Raw genomic sequence first — 23,211 nt, forward strand, 5'->3', positions numbered from 1 at the left:
TGTTGCATTTGTATTTGTATTTGTTGGTATTTATACATGTTTTTTTATTGGCTGCCTCTGCCATCTGCGGTGAATTTAAGCTTCGTAGTCGACGTGTCGACGGTTACTCTGTCAGTCAGCCCGCTGTAGCTGGGCAAACCAAAAGCAAAAATTTAGATGCGTCGCAACAGCGAACATGCAGACATATAGATACTGAAACAGATACAACGCAGAAATATAATTCGCGAAACAACATTGAGACTAACATCGAGACCAAAGACGAACAAAAACAAAGTATAAATTATAAAAAAAAAAATAGCAGAAAGTAAAAAAAAAAACTAAAGTTCCTCGTCGCGTCTGCAATTTTGTTTGCATAAAAAACCAATTTGCATTTTAAGTGTTTGCGTCGTGCGTGCGTGTGTGTGTGTGTGCGCGCGAGTGTGTGTGTATAAAAGAACGGCTAAAGTGCGTTTAACAATACATTGAAATCATGTCACAACAACAACAGCAACAACAACAACAACAATCGGTGCCCACAATCGCAGCTTTACTCAATCAGCAGCTGCATCGCGGGGAACAGCAGCCGCCGTCCAGCAAATTTCAGCTGTCCGAGAAGAAAATGATTAAAAGGTGCGCTTAGTATAGTTAGCAACGGTTATTAAGTACACAAATTAAGTTCAAGCAATAGACAAAACAAAAACGAAAACAAATAAAACATTTGACACACATTTGCTGCCCGCGCAGAGGCCACGTTGCGTATACGTCACGTGCTCTCAGCTTTTCGGCGTCTCTTTATTTTCGTTATACCTTTTTTATTTTTGGCACCCAAAAAGCTTTGTAAAAATTGCATTTAGAAATATAAACAGAAATAAATTGATGGCGCCGCCGTTGATTGAAGTTTTAGCATTTTCCTGAATAGCCGAAAAACCAGTTTAAGTTTTATTAACAAGCTCGGCTCGACTCGAGTCAAGTGTCCGCTGGCCAGACACCATAATAAATCACATGAATGGGCACAACCAGAAATACTCGCAAAATCTCAATGGCTCACGATGTCAGCCGCCGCTTAACCCATTATGGACCCAAAATAGTTATTCGTCAACTTGCCGCGCATTTGATTTGACATGCTTTGACAACGCTTCATTGTGTTTTATTTTTACTTTTATTTATTGATTGACTTTAACAGCATTAACATACTCCGCTGATATATATCTTTTTGCATATATATATATTTAGCTTGAGTCACGATTTTCTTACAATTTAACGCTTCCTCGTCTCATAAAAGTCAAGGCTGCGTCTCTACGGGAAATGCTGCCAAACGCGTCATGGAAAAGACATCGCGTTTATCATGACCCACTGATAAAGTTTTCCGTTTCGAAAAAATGTGACGTCAAGTGTTTATAGAATTTAGTTCGATATGTGATAAGTGAAATTTTACTGCTGCCCTGGCAAACAAGCCCAACGGAAACTTTACTCCAGCCCCGGATGAGCACGCAGGTAGGTCGCAAAGGAGGTAAGTATGGGCTTTGACTTAAATGAGGGTTACCCGATTTGAATGCCCCATGTGAACGATAAAAAAACTAATGCAGATTAAAGTGCTTATCAATAGAGGGCGCGACACTGCGTACAATGGGACAAATAAGTTTATGAGTGGAACATTTTAGTTCAGGTACAAGAAAGTATATTAGAACGAAAAACGAATTTTAAATAGAAATATGGGTTTAAAAAGATTCTGAAACTAATAATTATTCATAACGTGCATTCAATAACATCGCGTTGAAATCTTTCATTATATACCCAAACAATATTCTTATTGTGATTCTAGTAAAGTGTTCATTCAAAGATAGACAAAAACCAAATTAGAATACCCTCTACTAGGGTATAAATATATGTGATATAACATATCCAAAAATATTTCAACGGAAATCTAATATTTAATTTGAATAATATATATAAATGTATATATACATATCGTTTCTATAATTTAAAGTTTCTATATTTTCAAGATTGCCATAAACATAATATATACATAACTGTTAATGCCGTTTTTGTTTATATATTCAATTTTGACCTGGCTAAATGCTCCATTGACCTCGTCATTTAAACAAAGCAGAAGATACATCAGGTTGGCAGAGGTCGGCAAAACTTTGAAACCGTTTTTGCCAACAAAAGTCTTCATATTTTACGACTTCCGCTCCCAATTTATTGTCGTTAAGCCTTATAAAGATTTTCCGATATTAGCCCAGTGCAAATTTCCTAAATTAGCTCAGTTTTTTCCATTTTTAGCATTTATAAATAATGACAACTTTTTTATTCTACAAATAAAAAAAAGAACGAATTTGGCGGAAAAAAGGCTGAACAGACAACACTAATCCGTTTAAATTATTAAAAAAAAAAGAAGTTTATCGTGATACAACAGAATGTCTATTTATCTATATTTTATGGTTCAGTGCTTTGGCTATAAAATTCAAGAATTAATTAGTCTAAGCTCACGCTAATGAAAATGGCTTTGATACAGCGGCTTTGTGTCTTTGTTTAAAAAAGTATATTGTTGATAGCAAAATTAAAGCGCATAATATCCACATTAAAACAATGATATAATGCATTTTAAAAATTTAAAACATCTATTGTGTATTTGTTTTTAATAATTTTGCAAGCGAACAGCTATAAAAATTGAATAGTAATATATCATATATATGTATAAAGCAGCAGCTTACCTGGTCTGCACTAACCCAATAAACAATTTAAGTCATAAATACTAAATGTAAATATTCATATATTCATCTATATATATTTACATTTTGGCTAATTAGCAGAGTCTAGAACTGTCGTTCCAGACGTGCTGGGCATACAAATAGAGAACTCCGAATTAAACAGCTTTGTCAATATAGATTTCATTACATAACATAGAACGGAAAGCTCCTCTTTAATGTTAATCTTCAGCGTGGGCAACCTTCAGCGACTACTTGCTGCAAAAAGCTCGCAGCACTGACGTACACAAAAGAGACGGCGCAAGCTCTCTCGTTTGACACTCGTGTGCTCTCAGGCGCGCGCGCGCACCCTTGCGCTCTCACTCTCTCTCGCTCTTTTTGGGCGATAAGCAGAAAACTTTCGGCGTCGACTGCGCTGCTTTCGAGCAGCAATAATACGCCATGGTGGCCAGCCGAAGCTCTGTTGCTTTTTTTTTTTTGTGTTTTTGTGGCGCCGAAGTTGATCGCGCGCGCGCCTTTTGCTGAGAGTTTTAATTGCAATCAAACGATCGAGAAAAGCGCAGGTTAGTTCCCGTTTGTGGTCTCTGGCAGTGCGTGTGTCTGTTGCCTGATATTGCTCTGATATTAAGTCAAGGCATTAATTAATTAGCAAAATTAACTAACTAAAAAGAATAAGAGAAATGTGAACTCTCTTCTTGTGGCCGCTGCTGTGACTCTAACTGAAGCAATTTTGATCTATATAAAAAGGCTTCCAGTGCAAAGACTGTTCAGTTTCGGTTGAACAACTTTCAGATTGTGAAATAAGTTTCGGTTTTTAGTTCTAGACAACATATCCTGTGCCTTTGGGTAATTGTCATTTATTTCTTGTGTGTTTTTTGCCTTAATTAAGTTGATTAATTAGCACTTTATCCAGGCTTTCTTAATAAATTTGAGTAGAATGTAAGTGTAAATGTTGTTGGTCAGAAATTTCGAACTGTGCTCTAAAATGTTGTTCATATCCAAGCTTATCATAGGTGTATAATTTTCATTTTTTTTGTTTTTGTTTTTGGGCCTGGCCTTTGTCGGGCAGACGCTATCTACACATGTAGAATTTTTATGTACTTAATATTGATTAAATGGAATTTAATTGTTGTTGTGCACGCCTGCCTGAATATCAAAAACAATGTACACACACCTACCCTATCAATATTTAGCAAAGTTGTTGCTGCTGGGTTTTTATTGTTTTTGATATACTACCGCATTATTAGCTTATAATTATGTGCATTATTTTGCATTTAATGCGCCTGGTAATCAAATGTTTCGACCTGCACGTGGGGGAGAGATAGCGCATAAAATTAATAGCCACATTACATAACGGACAATTTCTTGTTGCCAACACTTTCGAATAGAGTTGGAGGTGAATTGAAATCGAATCGAATTGAAATCGAATTTATTCGACTGGAGTTCAAAGTTGTCTGTCAAATGTCCGTTCCATATTCCATATTCGTATAAGTGCATTAGCTGCTTTCGAAATGACATTCAATTAACACTCAATGTAAATCAAAATAAAAAAAAAAAAACAAAAAACAACGACAGCAACAACAAAACTGAAAAAATTATACGGTTTTTAACCGCACTTTCGTGCAATTGCCTTGAATTTGCCGTATTTTTATATTCATTTAAATTCCTTTTTCTTTTTAATTTTATTTTTAAAACATGCCAGTCTAGCTCTTTGGAAATATTCACGCTGATACTTGCGTATGTAAATATATGTATGCTGTTCCACTTTTTGTGTGCCACACACACACACGCACATATGCCATACATATATATGTCACATATATTTGTATGTACCACAAACTTGTGCTCAAGTATTCCCTGCTAATTAGGCGTGCGCGCTTGTTATCAAAATTATCATTAAACAAAATAAAGATTGCAATTTGATTTGGCATAAGGTCAACAATTCTATAAACTATATATAAAAAGTCGTCTCTGATAACCAAATACTCCATATGCCATATGCCTTGCATGGGACAAAGTGGATCGTACGATCCGCAGACTAAACTCCAATTCATAAAATTCTTGTTTATGCTTTAATCGCGGCGCAGCTTAGTCTGGCAAGCCGAATTGTTATGTCAATATCACAGTATAATTCACATATTTAGCATGCGTATATTTAGCCCCATATATTTTTTATCTGAATGCCAAATAAGAACAGAACCAGCCAGTCAAATATTATTTGTTTGCCTTGGCGTCCACGCAGCCAGATAAAATGTTTATGTGCCTTTATTTCTTTAAAGCATAATTTTAAAATACACAAAAAATTTGAAGCCATAGAATAAAGATTTTTTTGACTAGCAGATACTCTGTACTTTAGGGAAGTTAAGGTATGATCCACATTTGTATCTGACACAGAACTTTGATATCGGAATTTATTTCTGTTAACGCTCTAATAAAGGGAATTATCAATATACTTAAATAATGAAAATCAATTGAATTCAATTTGAAAGGGCATCAATAGTCGAGTCCACCCTGCAGTCAACAACATTCGGGTTTTCACCGACTTTAAACTGGACAGCACTGATTTTAATATTATGCAATTTCGATACCTGCTCTGCAACAACCAAACTTCAATGGAATCTAGCAACAAGTATTTACATTAGCTTGCAGGCTAGCATACCCTTTCAACACTCTACATACAGGATATCCAAAGCGTCGGCGTTAGTCAGCCGTGTGCTGACACGTGTTGACGCAATTCAAGCTGTTCAATTCAATTTGTTATTACTATTTGATTTATTGCCAAAATGATATTTACCTAAAATATTAGCGGCTAACACATGAGTTGTTTGATATTCCATTGCGCTATGTCAATTATTCAAATTTCAACATTTTTCTTATTTTGGTGGGCGTGTTTAAAAAGGTTTAATTGACATGCAACAAACAATTATATAAGACAAGCTATTAACACGGCGACTGACACATGACGACAGGGTTGAGAGTTTTTAATGGATTGACTAATTGAAACATATCCTGAAGCTCACGAGCAACTTGTTAATTCGTGCTAAACAATTTGACAAATCCATCAAAATGTGTAATAAAGCTAATCGAATCGCGTGTTCGATTTAACAGCTCGAGTCACACGCATTTGAATAATATTTTTATAACATTGCTCTATATGAATCTGTTTGATAACTTAAATAACGCCGAATTTGATTATCATATGATCGCTAAACTGGTTTGACGTGGAAGATTTTATAGGAAACGCACAATTTGAGGTGTGAGGTGTCACATTTATCGCTCCAAGTATATAATATGTGTTACACACCTTCCTCTATGGTTGAAATATTGAAGCAATCTGACATTAAGTATACGCACGTGATGCCCTATGAGTGCGATTATTATTATCTTTTCTAATGTGATTTACACAGATGCGATCGTCGTTTCATTATTATGAGAACGACTATTTTTAAGCACGTCGAACTTACAATACCCTCTAAAACATATGGCTGTGGTTTTTCGAGCAGAATTTTGAAGCTCATATATGCTATAATAGGCTGATGTTGATTGTATAATGCATATTTGTTAGATTTATAATACTGTAATGAATAATTGTTAATTACATTACTTAATGTTCATATCTATGTGTGTATATCGATAGTCTATCGATTTATCGTTGTTAGATATATGGTAATTAAAAGGATAGCATTAACTTCCGACTTTTACGTATATGTAAGGAGCATAGCGCAACTAATAAATACCAAATTTGTTCAAGATATTTTGTCACAGACAGTTTTTCATCATTTTCGACTGAACAACCACATGTCAGCAATATAATATATTATAGTATGGTATATAGATTCTATATTCCTATCGTTTGCAAAATTCATTCCTGATAATTTTTAATGTGAACGAGATTTTTAGTCGACAGACGGGCCGTCGACTCGGCTGTTGATAATGCTCAAGAATATATATACCAAATGAAGTCGGCAAATTTTCCTGCCTAATTCGATGACAAAACTTTGATACCTTTTAAGAGAGCATAGACGAGTATTTAATTAAAATAATTCTGCATTGATAAAAGCAACTCAAGTACGTATATAAAGTCGTGGGAGTTAAAGTCCGTCGGTTTAGTCAGCAAACTTGCAGCCAATCAAATACTCTAGTCCGCATTCCATTTGAGAATATGACGAATATTTTGAGTGGAATTCAATCAGTTTAGGCCGTGACCAGTTTTTAGTTTAGTTCCACCTAAATGCGACTACCCACATTCGGTTTTTTTTTTATTTTCCAGTTGCACTTTGATTTATGGCGGCATTATCGGAAACCACTTACAGATATTCGCCGCTTAATAATACTTTATGGTTTATTGTATGGGCTTTGATTAGAACACAAATCGAATTTTATTGACATTTCTGTGTTAGCCGGCAACGGCATTTAGAGCCTAGGGCAATATTGGTTTCGACACAGAAAATCACTGCCGATTTCTTTTTTGTTGTACTGAGTACTCAGTTAGTAGCATAGTGTAGATAATGTGTTAATTAAAGCACGAGTCGCAGTCAAAGCCAAAGCAAACAACATGATGAAGTCGTAATTACAGTGCATATAATTATAAATAATTCACCAAAAATAAATAAGCATTCGCGTATTTGCATAATGTTAAATCTTAGTAAAATTACAAATAAAACGTGTGTTATTTGCGCGTTATTTTTGTAGGGGTTGACAGACTTTTGGCTTTAGGCAGTATGTCTGATAAGGCACAAGGTTCACTAACTTTTGGCGTTCGTCAGCTGTCTTGGCCAGCAGACACATGACTTATTCCCGTCTAGGCGCTAATACGAACACTCGCGCGCTAGTGGGGCCTATCGCAATTCGGACTGGGCCACTTTTTTGTTTATTCATTTTTCTATTCGGTGCGTAAACTTCTCAATTTTGGAGGCATTATCGGAGGGGCTATAGGCACGGGGTCTATAAAAAGAATCTATGGGCACACTCTGAAGTAGCATGTGTTGACGCTTTTGTTGGCTTTTAACGTTTTGCGCAATAAAACGTCAACTGTTGTCACTGATAATAATGTCATTGATAAGCGCCTTACAGCAACAGCCACAAGTCGCAGCAGCTATGTGGATCTATGTGTATATAGTGTGTACTAAAAGTATACGTACTCTCGAATCGCTCGACAGGGAAGGACGCTGCCGTCAATGATGATCAATAGAGCTTATCAGCATATTAAGTAGTCACTGGCAGCCCGTGGCAAATATAATGAGCTAAATTGGTTATCAATGTGCCATGGAAACAAGATGCAGCTCGTCTGAACGCGACAAGCGTATCAAAACAGATGCGCTTCAACAAATAGATACGTAGCTCGTAAATGGGGAAGTGAAAACACGTTGTCTGCTTGTCAAACTGCGCTGGAATTTGCTTAGCAATAAAAAAAAAGTTAAAGAGCTCTAGTCGGGAGTGCACGACTAGCAGATACCCTGAGTACAGCGAAAAGCCTCCTTCGGTTCTTAAAGTCCGATCATTATAAAATATTCTGGGCCTAAATATGAAACTAAAATCTGGGCATATACCAAAGTGCAAGGCAACCCCATATATATATAGGGTTTTTTTATTGTTTGGGTAAAGGTATCGAAAATGTGAAATATTCTTAAAATGTGTATAACATTCGAGACTCCACATACCAATTTTGGTGTATCTATCGTAAAATCGGTATTTATCGATATAACTGAAATAGAGAAAGATTTCAAGAAGTAAATTATACACTTGTTCTGCTTTAAAGCTTTTATAGTTTCCGAGATGGAAGCGTTCATACTGACAACTATCGCTAGATCGACTCAGCTCGTCATCTGGATGAAAAATGCTATCTTCTGTATGTTACATACATTTGCACAAAAGCATTATACCCTTGTTACCCATTTCAATGAGTGTATAGCATAATAATGTCAATATCTAATCCCAGGCGCGATAAGGTGTGTGTGTGCTGTAGCATAGCTGTCAGATCATTTAACGCAAAACCCCAATTAAGTGGGTCCAAATTGAACAATTCGTCATTACCCAATTATAACGCAATTTTGTACCTCACATTCGTATCGTTGTATGTGTATGCAGACAGATATCAGACGTTATTGTTTGGTTTTTTATTTACCAAAATATTGCTAAGACCGAACCTCTTTATAATAGGCATAGCCTGAAAAGTTTTACATTGTTGAAATTTAAAAAAGCTCGTAATAAAGATAATCTTGTAAATATAAATATAAATATGTGTAGGGTTAGTTAAAAATATTTGTAGTTCACTGACTCAACCTGCTTGGAATTTACACAAAAACATTTCCAGATTCGTTTCTAGATAAGTTAAAGTTGAAGTTCAATGCCGAGATTACTAAAAGCTTTTGTTCTTCTACCAAAGATTAAAGCTAAAGAAGCTTTTCCACAGTCCTCTTAGCAAGTCTAAAAAGTCTACATAAAAGCTGCAAAAAGCTCGCACAGTGGTTCGCACGCTTCATAAAAACATTTTCAGCGCTTATCAATGGCGATTGAGCTCAGTCATTCTTAATATTAAATCTTATGCTTTCATTAACACATTTATTATTCTCCAAAATAAAACTACAACAAAAAGTTGTATTTTGTTATTATAAATAGCACTATAATCATTTGAATCGAACGCTAATCGAATCAAATCGTTTTGCATGCAGCCGATTCATGACAACTCTCGCAGCTACTGCGTGATCCTTCTGGGCATATCAATTAGCAGTTTGTTTTAAGTTTATAAATAATAAACAGCGCACGATTCCCGCTATGGATAATTGATTTATTTGCATAACACACTTGGACACGGGTAAATACAACCTGGACAAGTTCCGTTTTAGGCAGCGCAGCTCTGCTTTGATTTGTTTCGCTTTTCTTCGTTTGCCAAAACTCTAATAAAACAACGTGCCTGGCATTTTGAGTACGAAATAAAAGCATAGAAATTGTTTTCGATTGTTTTTTGGACCAATGCGTGCTTACTTTTTATTTGTCTCATTTGTTTTTATTATACTATTGTAGAGAGTATTTTCATTTTGTTGCAATTGTTAAAACTTTGATCAAATATGTAACTTTGTCGGCCGGATTAGACCAATTAATTTTCAAAAATTAGGTTTCTAACTGCAAACCTTTTGTTTTTTAAGATATCTTAAGTATTAGCTTCTTATGTGAGAGCAATATGAGAAAAGCATGAGAAATATCTTTTTAACATCCAATCACTTTATCCTATAGCTACAAAGAAATTTGACAATTCATTTCTTCCAAGTAATCAAATATAACTCAAATAGTACTCAAATTTGCAGCTTTTGTATCAAAGCACTTCTAAACTCTATTTCTACAATATATTCAATCCTCTACCGACTATCACCAGGTGAGAGTTATGCCCTCAAGTTTTTATTATGTCTATTTTGCGCCCTTTGCCAAACATTGATCGATCTCTTTTGCTGCCGACTCTTTCGCCCTTTCTCGACTTCGCCCACATACGTTTATGTGTCCGTCAATCAACTAACCAAATATTTACTTTGGCTATTTGCCAAACGTTTCTCGTAAGCCGTACACAAAAGACAATTGCAAATATTGTTATTGGGTATTTGTGAAAAGCGCTAAGCAGTTAATCAAACCGAGTTGCAATTGCACATTTCAAATGCCGCGAGACTAAAGAAAAATATCACATATTTGTGTGGCTATAAAATAATTATGGTTTTCTGACATATGACAACCTATAAAGAAACATATCTCGCACGATCTGTCGCAGACTACATTTCCTATTGCCTTTTTACCTAGACAAGATTGCGAGTAGGCGGCTGTTTGCCAGCATTAAACAGTTTTTTATGGGAACGGGATTAAGATCAGAAAGGTTATCGTGATTCAACTTGTGCAGTAAAAACATATATATAAAAAATACATTTATATTTAGACACGCTCGAGTAGCTATATAAGAAATATATACACTATTTATTATATATATGTGTGTTTATATAAGATGTGCAATCTCCACATTCATTCAGAATATTTGTGTACTCTGAACCTAATGACAATGATTAAGAAGTTCATTATGCTTTTGTGCAAATGTATGTGATAGGTAAAAGGAAGCACCCATAAAGGGCGACTTGCTAAGTAAATCTAAACATGTCCGCCTTTCTATTTGAACGCTTCGACCTAGGAAATTTTAGAGGCAGAAAGTTAAATATCTATATAGATATATCGATGTTGATAATATCGATAAATATCGATAAATATAGATGTTAATACTATGACAATTATAGTTACAAATAGTTCATTTTTTTAATTTATCTACTAGATTCCATAAAATTAAAAAGAAATCAACTAATTTTTAAAGATAGATCTTAGTGCTTTAATTTATACACATTTTTGTATGCCATTCGGAAAGTATGGAAAATTTCATAAAAATCGGATTCTAAATAACGAATTTAATCAAGACTGCTTTACGTATAGTGTGGGTCTAAAAGAAGAAGCACAGCCGCTGCGGAAAGTTCCCAGCTAGCGTGCGTGCTTGTGTGTGAGTGTTAGTCTCTGTAGCAGCAACTTGGCGCTTGAAGGAGGGTATTTCCCAGCCGGCTTCTCCCCATTAGAACACTCTTACTTGTTTGCCCATTTACTCAATTAAAATGCGCTGCGATTGAGACATTTAACGCGAATTGCGTGCAATTATGGGCCCACTTTTGATAGACAAACGCCACAGAATCAGATCAGAAACAGATCGTTGCACTGATTTATTTGTTCACATTGCGTAGCATATGAAACGCAATTTCAATTTGCAATTGTTGCTGCAATTGCGACAATGTTATTGATGGACAGCCCAGTACTTGGGGCTCGAGTGCCCGGGGGTTGATAAGGAGACCTTTGGAGTTTCAATTGCAGCAAACGTCACGCATTCAGCTACTGTCAAAGTAAATACTTGCAGATGTGTTGCGGGTAAACTTTTGCTCATGATACCCATTCATTTCAGTCAGGTGTTAAGGCCCGCTAATACCGGCTGATAACAACGCGCGTATTTGCTTATATTGCTTTTATTTTTAAATTTATCTTTCATAATATTTAAATGACTGGGCAGCAGAGCGCACGAGAGGTTGTAAAACGTGCAGTCAGGAGATATATATATTTACATATATATAGAGAGAGAGAGAGAGCGAAAGACACAGTGGGCCCTCTTATTTTTTAAGACGCTTAACAATTCTAGAGACTGGAGCTGTTTTTTTTATGCTCGCCTCGCTCACACGCTGGCTGCGGAGGATTTGCTAATTGCGGTTCGCCTCTCTAGGGTCTCTCGCGTCTAAAAATGGGCTTTTGATTTACGCAAAATGTATATATATGCATATATGTTCACAATGTGGATACACATATATAAATATTTGTCTATGGCACTCCAATGCTCAGATTGACATTGACAGTGGAGCTGTCACTTTGTGTACAATACCCTGCGATCGTTAAACATCAAAAACGTTAGGAGTTCTATCTTATATCAGAAATATTGGCGTGTTGAAGAATTGCCTACATATTTATAGCATAATATTGTCAGAATGAGTCGCGAGTGCTTTGATCGGTAAATATCAAAAATAAACTTCCATAGAAAATGTTTCTGTATACATTTGTGGTTATAAAAATAATTTAGACTGTGCTTTTTGACAACTTACGCAAACTTTGGCATCCAGTTTGACCTTCAAATAAACAAAAAATAAGCATAGAAAATAAGAGAAAATTCGGGGTTTTGTTTCCAAAAAAAAAAAAAACTAAAAGTTTTACAAGTTTGGGTTTACTGTCGAGTATACAAGTTTACAACTGGCCTAACTAACTTTTTTCAATATTTCATTTTGTGTTTAAATTTAAAAATAGCAAAAGCTGCAAATTTAAAGTGGGAGTGTTTAAATATTTGAATATCCTTAACCTAATATTTTATTGTGTCTGTTATTTATGTTTAACAATCTTTAACAATCAAATGCTGCGACGAAAAAGTACGTAAACAACAAGAATTTTTCGTTTAATTTGAGTGTCAATATTGTCTTTTGACGCCATTCACTCAGCTTCAGAATACTTTTAAGAATTCATGAGTTCGAATAGCACATTTATAGATATTGTTTGCCATATGCTGAATGTTTTAGATAAAACTTAGGCTACAGGCACCTAAGATATACCTCTATATACTTGAGTAGAGTTCCAGATTCCCAAAATATATCCCATATAACTTTTTTTTAAGTAGCCTGTTTCTTATTGGGGATTAGAACTATGGGACTCGTATGTACAAGTTATATAGCCTGGATAGAGCGTTCATGTAAAAATGTTCACAACATAGACTAAAATAAACCCGTAACTATCAACAAAACCTAAACCCACCTCAGCTTGCAGTCTTGAAACTGTCCAAATCATTGTAACGACTAAAGGACTCGTGTGGCTTCCCTATTTCAGCCTCAACAGACTCGAATGGGGGTATCAAAATAAAATGTCTCTTTTAGTCGCCTCGTACGACAAGCAGTGACATACTGTGGTGGTTATTCTAGAGCCCGCCAACCACACGGGTGAAGTGAGAGTATCATATATGTCATACATATGAGAGTATTATATATGTGTCATACATATGCTACTCTCGTAAATATTCATATATTCATACTCTCAAATATATATTTATACATGATACTCTTTTATATACGACAATAGAGTACAACCCCTCAGAATATTTTTTTGCTCGACATCATTTGAATGCAGGGCGTTCCCATAGAAAGGAGGCCTCAAGCCTTGACAACAGATTTAGGGCCTTTTCAGCAATTCATAGCCGAAGCTATGTTTAGTCAGATATGAAATAAACTTAGGTTACAGGATCTGTTCTTGCAGCAACTGAGCAACAGATCTAATTTCACCAAGTTGTTGCGCATTGTACACAAATGAGTCAAAATGTAGAAGCAACACCCGTGGTAGATAAGATGTGTGTATGTCAGCATGTGGATGAAAGATCAAATTTAATTGAAAGGCTTTTGCATGGATGGGCGGGTGCTAATGCTCGAGCATGATTGATGGACTTGATTTGATATTTTGCGGCCAAGTCAGGCGCCAATCTCCTGACTGTTAGCCAACATTTTGATTAGTTATCAAAAATAGAGAGAAACAGCAAACGAATTTAGTTGCTGGCATTTGCTAATTAAACGCTAACCATTTGGCATTTCAGTTGTTTGAAGGTGTTCAAAATGAAGGCATCGACATTGGATAAAATCAGCTGCTTCCTGGCCGAGCTGCTGGGCACAGGCATTCTGGTCTTCCTCGGCTGCATGGGCTGCGTGAAAACGGACATCTTTCCCAACAATCATTTGCAGATAGTTCTTAACTTTGGCTTTGCTGTTCTCATTGCCATCCAATGCTTTGGCTGTGTGTCCGGTGCCCATCTGAATCCCGCCGTCACCGTGGCGGCCTTTATCTATGAGCTGGTCACTTTGCCCATGGCGTTTGTCTACTTTGTTGGCCAAATGTTAGGTGCCTTCATCGGCTACGGCCTGCTCAAGGCCTTGCTGCCATACTCAACAATAAATGTGCCCAATGGCCTGTGCGTTACACTGCCCCATGCCGAAGTCTCCAGCCCGCAGGCCTTTGGCATTGAGTTTGCGGCCACCTCGGTTCTGATCATTGTTTGCTGCGGCGTCTGGGATCCGCGCAATGCCAAGCACCACGATTCCGTGGCCATTCGTTTTGGCCTGGCCATTGCCGGTTTGGCCTGCGCAGCGGTAAGTTGCAGTCTGTGCCGCACTGTTGCAGTAATTATCTATATCAAATATTTGATTTGTGGCTTGCAGGGTCCCTTCACAGGCGCCAGCATGAACCCGGCCAGGTCCTTTGCGCCAGCACTCTGGAACGGCAACTTTGATGCCCACTGGATCTACTGGCTGGCACCGCTGAGCGGTGCCGCCGTCACTGCCATTGCCTACAAGGCCGTCTTCCGACGAGAGGTTGTCGAGGCGCAGATCATGTCCGAAGAGAAACTGCGCCAGTTGGAGGATGTTCAGCTCTCATAGGCCAATGTGACACAAGTGCCAAAACTGCTCTGTGCTGCTCTTTCAGCGCATGGGCAACCACTTAAACAAATCTAACTAATTGTAAGCTAAGAACAATATGGACGAATTTTATATTAATACAAATGTTTGTATACTAATATAAAGCTTCGATAAATAAAGCACATAGACATTTTTTCTATCTCAAAAACTCGTTTTTTTCGCGCTTAACTTTAATGAATTTGCAAGTTTTATATCAATGGAATTATAGGATGATGTTTCAATTAAACTCGAAAGTTGTGACCCTTATTTTGGCATGCGGAAGACAAAAAGACTTGAAGGCGTATGACTCATATATAATTTAATACTCAGATCATACGAAAAATGTAATTCTTGGATGATGAGTACGAATTACCATCTGGATAATACATTTAATATTGGAACTTCTAAAATCGCTGAATCACACATTCAATAAGTTCTTCTCTATATATCAAAATGTTTGTCCTGACTGACTGACTGATTGGTGATCAACGAACAGCCCAATTTGGCATCTCAGTCTGGAAACATTATTCTTGTTCAAAATAATACTGTAAACGACTACACAATACGCTGAAAACAAGACAACTTGACTTACGTTTTCAAATAGAAAGGGAAAATAAATCTAGAAACTCTAGAATTCATAGAAATCTCTAGACAGAAAAAATACCTTTCAGAAATACAGACAGACTAAGTGTTTGCCAGACTGATAGTGTGCCAAGTAAACAATGTGAAGGTGGTTATATCGCATTGGGTCTCAGTCTTAATCCAAGTAAAGTGGATTGGGGTCGCTGATTAACTGCAATAATAGCATGTACCCTGCCACTTCAATGTGCCCGTCGTGCTTACCGGAGGCGCCTCAAAGTAGGCCAGCATTGGGCGGCGTTTCGCTGTCATTAATCAAATGTACTTAGCGGCCATTGCGATATTGGCCAAGCCAAGGCGCCATATTCGCAGCTGTTGACCATCTTAGTTAGATAAGGTTGAGCATTAAATGCCATGCAGTGTGGCAATTCCAGTTAAACAACGATCCACACTGGAAATTCTGGCTGGGTAGACCCCATTTAAAGAGTTCCAGACATGATTAATTAATTATTAATTTGCTTCTGGGCTTGAGTCGACGACGACAATACCAAATGGCGTAGGTTGCCCTATCTAGGCAAAATAAAAATATCCGCATAATAATTAGCATTAAGGTTTTATAATTCATATTGATTGATTAGGGCCAAAATTTTAAAGTCGAAACCTTGCGCTGGTCGGGGCCCGCTGCTACCACGAGCAGCCAGTCCAACCAGCCCACTCAGTTGTATTTGGACAGTATGTCGCAGCAGAGGTTAAGGATCAGCAATTCCAGCCCCAACTCAAGATGGAGATATCTGAGGTTGCGTTCGGAGCACAGATCGCGAATAGCTGCCTTTTTTGGCGAGCTGGTGGGCACGGCCACTTTCATATTCATCGCCTGTATGGGCTGTGTGACCACGCCCATATTCCTTAACTCCCACTTCGAACTGAGCCTTAACTTTGGCCTCGCCATACTGATTGCCATACAGAGCTTTGGCGCCATTTCGGGCGCCCATCTGAATCCGGCCATCACACTGGCCGCCTTAATCTATGGCGCTCTTGGTTGGGCCATGGCCATTGCATATTTGGTGGCCCAGGTGGCAGGTGCTCTCATCGGCTACGGTTTGCTGAAGGCCGTGCTGCCCCTGAATGCTATCGTTGGTGTGGACGAACCGGCTGGTGTCTGTGTCACGGTTCTCAGCAGCGACATTTCGGTGCTTCAGGGCGTCTTCATTGAGCTTCTAATCACCAGCTGCCTAACGATGGTCGCCTGCTCGGTTTGGGATCCACGCAATGATAGACTCAAGGATTCGGTGCCGATACGTTTTGGCCTTACAGTCGCGAGTCTTAATTTGGCAGCGGTCAGTATGAAGCACGCAATTCTGACTTGGCCAGTTTGCAATATCAATTGAATTTTCAACAGGGCCTATTCACCGGCTCGAGCATGAACCCGACACGATCCCTAGGACCGGCTGTTTGGAACAATTCCTGGCAGCATCACTGGATCTACTGGGTGGGTCCTTTAGTGGGTGCCGCACTCACTTCGCTCATCTACCGATTCGCTTTCAAGGGTCGCAGCGAAGAAGTGATTGAACTCCGCAGCTCAAATGCCAAAATACAATTTATTGATAAGGTTTAGCGGTTGGGCTTATGCTTTAGAAGCCACATTAGTTTTTAAGTTAAGCTTAAGTTTAATAAACTACTAATTAGTTCATGAAAATCGCATAGAAAGGCGGCATGTAAGAGAGAAAAGCGCGAGTGCATGAGGAGAGAGTGACAGAGAGAGAGTCCCTACTTTTGTTTTTTACGAGAACATAAGTAACAGTTAGGTTATGCTCAAAAATTGTAATGTCTTTGAGAATGAAAAAGCAGATGAGAGAGCCGGTAGAAAATAGCGAGGGGAATCTCTGTCTCTGTGCGAGAAACATAAATAAAAAGTGTCTCAAATGCAAAACAGGTCAGAACTCACTCGAGGTTATGAAAATCGCATAGAACGGCGAACCGAATCTAGTAGGGTAAGAGTGTGACTCATTAGCACATGCAACGACAGGTGGCTAGCTTTCAATGCAAAGCATTTATTTTGTCAAAAAAATAATCAATAATTATAAATCTGGGATTTCCAGTTTTAATAGTCACCCAAAATAAAAACAAATAAAAAAATACGATTATCAGAGATGTCGGTACTAAGTTTACTAGCTGCTTAGCGTCATGACTAAGAGACTTGGCTCCACAGCAGTAAAAATAATAATAATCAAACAGACATCATCTCGTTCATCGACTTTTAATATTAATGATAACATCCTGATTAAGTTAAATACCTTAAACAAATTGATAGTCGGTAACGCCACATGACTCTATACATAAGACTGAGGTTTGAACTGCACTTAATACAGAATTAGCTGTCGATTCTTCTGATAGCAAATACTCAATAAATGTTAAATTTGGTATTTGGTGCAATGACAGCTAACGCCAAGGCTTTAATTTTAGTTCTCAGAGCACATTGTAGATGGAAGAGAGGAAATGTGTGAATAGAAACCTCATGGCCTTGCGAATCATTCCTTAAAGATATTCCTTGGAATGCAATCTACTCTTACTACCTATAAATGAGCTTTTTTTGTATATTGCGTTATTAAATACTTAAGTATTTGATTTAATGTGAAATTAAATTTTGTAAATAGAAGACTTAGTCAGAGTTACAACAGCTTTGTAAAGAACTCTCAAAGTCTATAAGTGTTCGGCATTTATATATAAAGTATATAAATTATCTTTATATAGGTCAGCTTAAGTTTAAAATCTATCCTTGAGAACCCACGCATTGTGTAATAAAGATTGTTATTTTTGTTAAGTCTGAACGCCAATTTTGCTCGAATCACGCAGCGTGATTTTTATTATTTATTAAAAGTACTGTAGTCAAGAGTAGTAGAAGTCAAGAGACACCGACTAGCAACTACGCTATGCTCCGCTCAGAGTAATAATTTTAATTATAATTAAATTATATTTGATTTGTCTAGGTACGCCGAGAACCTTATATGTATTTCAATCCTGTGGAATCTACATGCTCAAAAGGCGTCTAAAAATAGATAGCTATCGACTATGGGGAAGCGAAGTTATCGATTATTTTAATACTCTATAAATAGTAAGGGTAACTAACAGTCGATCACTTTCGACTAGCGTATTATAGTTTGTTTTTATCATTTAGATCTAATGGATTTGGTTATCAGGAATGTTGCTTCGCATAAGTGCATGTCGAAGATTGCAATCAATATTTGAGGAACACGGCACTACCAATAAAATTCACTCTCAACATGTTGGTCTGCCATAAAAATATAAATATTTAGCAAAGTTCTCAGCAGTAATAAATAAATACGCACATAAGTAACAGAGTCAGCTGATAATTGGCTTTAGCGTTTGATAATTTGATAATTGATAATAGCCATTGTTGAAGATTAGTGGCAATTCAAAGTCGCCAGCATGGACGCGATTTCAGAGAGAGAGAGGTGAGTAGCTCTGCAAGTACCTGTCAATGGGTCGAGTGACAGAGCTAATCAGCCAACGACAACAAGCGAACACGCACAGTGTCCCAAAGTTCCTTCTCCATTTGAGTATTTGATTCAAATTTTCCACACATAAAAGCTCTATTAGAGTCCATACTCAATTTTAATTGATGGCAAAATTCCCTACTACGGAATTCACTGCGACATTTACTCTAACATCAGTAGAACACAAACAAAAGTTATGAACGATTTCCACTTGAAGAAAACTCTTTAAATAGTAGCCCAACATATTTGTATATGAATTATGAACCGTTTACGGATTAGGTATATCAAGTGTGTACAGCATAATTCTTATAGATTCCCAAATGGAGAGGTTTTCGAAAAGCAGATAGCGGCTCTTTTGAAGATAATTATAGAGACTGTCAGCGGAAATACGAATCGAAATGGGATTGTTAGTAGGCATTGCCAAGGTTGGTACTAGTAATACGTAATATTAAATACATAAAGAAAATACTGCCCGAAAATTTATAGAAAAACCACATTTGACTTTGTTGATCTGTATCCGTGGGCTCAAATACCTCAGCGAGGGGAATCTCTGTCTCTGTGCGAGAAACATAAATAAAAAGTGTCTCAAATGCAAAACAGGTCAGAACTCACTCGATGTTATGAAAATCGCATAGAACGGCGAACCGAATCTAGTAGGGTAAGAGTGTGACTCATTAGCACATGCAACGACAGGTGGCTAGCTTTCAATGCAAAGCATTTATTTTGTCAAAAAAATAATCAATAATTATAAATCTGGGATTTCCAGTTTTAATAGTCACCCAAAATAAAAACAAATAAAAAAATACGATTATCAGAGATGTCGGTACTAAGTTTACTAGCTGCTTAGCGTCATGACTAAGAGACTTGGCTCCACAGCCGTAAAAATAATAATAATCAAACAGACATCAACTCGTTCATCGACTTTTAATATTAATGATAACGTCCTGATTAAGTTAAATACTTTAAACAAATTGATAGTCGGTAACGCCACATGACTCTATACATAAGACTGAGGTTTGAACTGCACTTAATACAGAATTAGCTGTCGATTCTTCTGATAGCAAATACTCAATAAATGTTAAATTTGCTATTTGGTGCAATGACAGCTAACGCCAAGGCTTTAATTTTAGTTCTCAGAGCACATTGTAGATGGAAGAGAGGAAATGTGTGAATAGAAACCTCATGGCCTTGCGATATTCCTTGGAATGCAATCTACTCTTACTACCTATAAATGAGCTTTTTTTGTAGATTGCGTTATTAAATACTTAAGTATTTGATTTAATGTGAAATTAAATTTTGTAAATGGAAGACTTAGAGTTACAACAGCTTTGTAAAGAACTCTCTGAGTCTATAAGTGTTCGGCATTTATATATAACGTATATAAATTATGAAACAATCTTTATATAGGTCAGCTTAAGTTTAAAATCTATCCTTAAGAACCCACGCATTGTGTAATAAAGATTGTTATTTTTATTAAGTCTGAACGCCAATTTTGCTCGAATCACGCAGCGTGATTTTTATTATTTATTAAAAGTACTGTAGTCAAGAGTAGTAGAAGTCAAGAGACACCAACTAGCAACTACGCTATGCTCCGCTCTAAATAATAATTTTTATTATAAATATATTATATTTGATTTGTCTAGGTACGCCAAAAACCTTATAAGTATTTCAATCCTGTGGAATCTACATGCTCAAAAGGCGTCTAAAAATCGATAGCTATCGACTTTGGGGAAGCGAAGTTATCGATTATTTTAGTGCTTTATAAATGGAGAGGGTAACTAGTAGTCGATCACTTTCGACTAGCGTATTGTAGTTTGTTTTTAGCAGTTAGATCTAATGGATTTGGTTATCAGGAATGTTGCTTCGCATAAGTGCATGTCGAAGATTGCAATCAATATTTGAGGAACACGGCACTACCAATAAAATTCACTCTCAACATGTTGGTCTGCCATAAAAATATAAATATTTAGCAAAGTTCTCAGCAGTAATAAATAAATACGCATATAAGTAACAGAGTCAGCTGATAATTGGCTTTAGCGTTTGATAATTTGATAATTGATAATAGCCATTGTTGAAGATTAGTGGCAATTCAAAGTCGCCAGCATGGACGCGATTTCAGAGAGAGAGAGGTGAGTAGCTCTGCAAGTACCTGTCAATGGGTCGAGTGACAGAGCTAATCAGCCAACGACAACAAGCGAACACGCACAGTGTCCCAAAGTTCCTTCTCCATTTGAGTATTTGATTCAAATTTTCCACACATAAAAGCTCTATTAGAGTCCATACTCAATTTTAATTGATGGCAAAATTCCCTACTACGGAATTCACTGCGACATTTACTCCAACATCAGTAGAACACAAACAAAAGTTATGAACGATTTCCACTTGAAGAAAACTCTTTAAATAGTAGCCCAACATATTTGTATATGAATTATGAACCGTTTACGGATTAGGTATATCAAGTGTGTACAGCATAATTCTTATAGATTCCCAAATGGAGAGGTTTTCGAAAAGCAGATAGCGGCTCTTTTGAAGATAATTATAGAGACTGTCAGCGGAAATACGAATCGAAATGGGATTGTTAGTAGGTATTGCCAAGGTTGGTACTAGTAATACCTAATATTATATGCATAAAGAAAATACTGCCCGAAAATTTATAGAAAAACCACATTTGACTTTGTTGATCTTTATCCGTGGGCTCAAATACCTCAAAAGCCATTCTCTGCCAATTGTGATAATATTGGAGAAAGAAGGAATGGAATCTCATCCAAAGAAATAAATCGAGAAAACGCACAAGGGATGACATAAACACTCTTAGTTTCATCTCGTCCTCTGATAACTTCCTTGTCCTAAAATGCTTCTTCGATCGGAGTTTTATAACTGATTTATTGGATTCCGATAATGCATTTCATTTGATTTACGCATTCCGTACAAAATGCTATGCTATCTTTACGCGGCCGGTTGAAACCACTGTGCAAAGCCATAGTGCACTCTCATATTCGTCTCTGACGTGGAGGCTCGATTCAGTTGCGTGCTGTGCGTCGGGGTAAAAAGTTGGTAGTCCGTAATTTTTACATACGTGTAGCTACTACCATTATGGCCGGAGAGAATAAGAGGCGAAGGCGGGTGCTGCTGTTGCTTTTTAGTGTGATTAAAGTCTAATCCTTTGCCAATTTTTACAACTCTTGCAGAAGTCTGGTTCTGGACAAGGTATGCATCATCTTTGGCGAACTGATTGCGACGGCCTTCCTAATATACCTGGGCTGCATGGGCTGTGTGCAGACCACCGTGATCGTCAACTCGCACATCCAGAGTGCAATTAGTTTTGGATTTGTCGTGCTCATCTGCATTCAGTGCTTCGGTTGTGTGTCCGGAGCGCATCTCAATCCCGCCGTAACATTGGCCAGCTATGTGTACAGGCAGATATCGTTGCCTATGGCTCTGGCCTTCTTCGTGGCCCAAATGCTGGGTGCCTTCATTGGATATGGACTGCTGAAAGCATCATTGCCCGACAATATAATCTGCAGCTCCATAACCCCACAAGGTGCCTGTCTGACCACCGTCGCCAGCGGCGTCGCAATATGGCAGGCTGTCCTTATCGAGTTCCTAATCACCTGTGTGCTGATCACCATCTGTTGCGGTGTTTGGGATCCACGTAACGCTAAATTCCAGGACTCGGTGCCCGTACGCTTTGGTCTGGCCATTGCGTGTTTATCTTTAACTGCGGTGCGTATTTAACCCCTCCTCAACCCCTAATCCTCTCCCAGACATGCCCAATCTCTATGACATTGTATACTAATTGACTCTGATTTATATCCACATGTATTATAGGGTCAATTTACGGGCGCGAGCATGAACCCAGCCCGTTCATTCGCCCCAGCCGTATGGAACAATGCCTGGGAGAATCACTGGGTCTACTGGGTGAGTCCCTTGGCCGCGGCTTTGGTCACATCGCTTGTCTACAAGCATGTTTTCCGGCGCCAAGTAAACGACGCCGAAAAACCGATCGAAGGTAACGAGTCTCAGCCGTAGGAGCCAGCATTGATAAATTTTAAAAGTGTTACGTGAATAGGTCTAGCTATATTTAAATTGCAAGTGAATTCGATATAAACAATAACGGTACAAATTATCAGAGCTGCATGTTTAGCCGGCACAAGTTCAAGGTTTTTACTAAAGCAGAAATATAATGCCGAAGGTAAACTAAACACCCCGAACTCGAGCCAGCTTAACATCCAAGCCAGACATTAGAAAGGTCGCCCAACCAAATAACAATTAATAAATATGTATGCCGTGTGGCCTAAGGGCAATAAAATAAATCAGTTTAATGAAAATTCCTACCTTTGCGTGTTGCGAACATCTCTTGAATTGGTTCTGTCAGAAATTACAGCAGGCGACAAA

The 23,211-nt window shown here is 37.6% G+C and overlaps 3 protein-coding genes across 7 annotated transcripts; all 3 read left to right on the forward strand.

Moving 5' to 3' along the window:
- The first annotated feature begins 371 nt into the window (after positions 1–371).
- Positions 372–23,120, forward strand: LOC115760767 (aquaporin-like). Of its 4 annotated transcripts, none has more exons than XM_030702252.1 (3): positions 372–609; positions 22,005–22,539; positions 22,645–23,120. In XM_030702252.1, the coding sequence occupies exons 1-3, from the start codon at positions 470–472 to the stop codon at positions 22,843–22,845; spliced, it is 876 nt and encodes a 291-aa protein (XP_030558112.1). In that variant the 5' UTR covers positions 372–469; the 3' UTR covers positions 22,846–23,120. The 4 variants fall into 4 exon arrangements, with proteins under 4 accessions (XP_030558112.1, XP_030558115.1, XP_030558114.1 ...); XM_030702255.1 differs by lacking the exon at positions 372–609 and adding an exon at positions 17,224–17,234; XM_030702254.1 differs by lacking the exon at positions 372–609 and adding an exon at positions 19,295–19,416.
- LOC115760770 (aquaporin AQPcic) lies at positions 3,174–14,878 on the forward strand. 2 transcript variants are annotated; one of them, XM_030702258.1, is made up of 3 exons: positions 3,174–3,250; positions 13,867–14,416; positions 14,486–14,878. In XM_030702258.1, exons 2-3 carry the CDS (start codon positions 13,886–13,888, stop codon positions 14,702–14,704), a joined length of 750 nt encoding a protein of 249 aa, XP_030558118.1. In that variant the 5' UTR covers positions 3,174–3,250; positions 13,867–13,885; the 3' UTR covers positions 14,705–14,878. The 2 variants fall into 2 exon arrangements, with proteins under 2 accessions (XP_030558118.1, XP_030558117.1); XM_030702257.1 differs by lacking the exon at positions 3,174–3,250 and adding an exon at positions 3,296–3,533.
- Positions 16,036–16,916, forward strand: LOC115760653 (aquaporin). Its single transcript, XM_030702120.1, has 2 exons — positions 16,036–16,638; positions 16,701–16,916. The coding sequence occupies exons 1-2, from the start codon at positions 16,036–16,038 to the stop codon at positions 16,914–16,916; spliced, it is 819 nt and encodes a 272-aa protein (XP_030557980.1).
- Positions 23,121–23,211: the final 91 nt, after the last annotated feature.

This window comes from Drosophila novamexicana, unplaced genomic scaffold, assembly GCF_003285875.2.
Source record: "Drosophila novamexicana strain 15010-1031.04,08,12 unplaced genomic scaffold, DnovRS2.1 tig00000462-arrow-pilon, whole genome shotgun sequence".
Lineage (NCBI taxonomy): Eukaryota > Metazoa > Arthropoda > Insecta > Diptera > Drosophilidae > Drosophila > Drosophila novamexicana.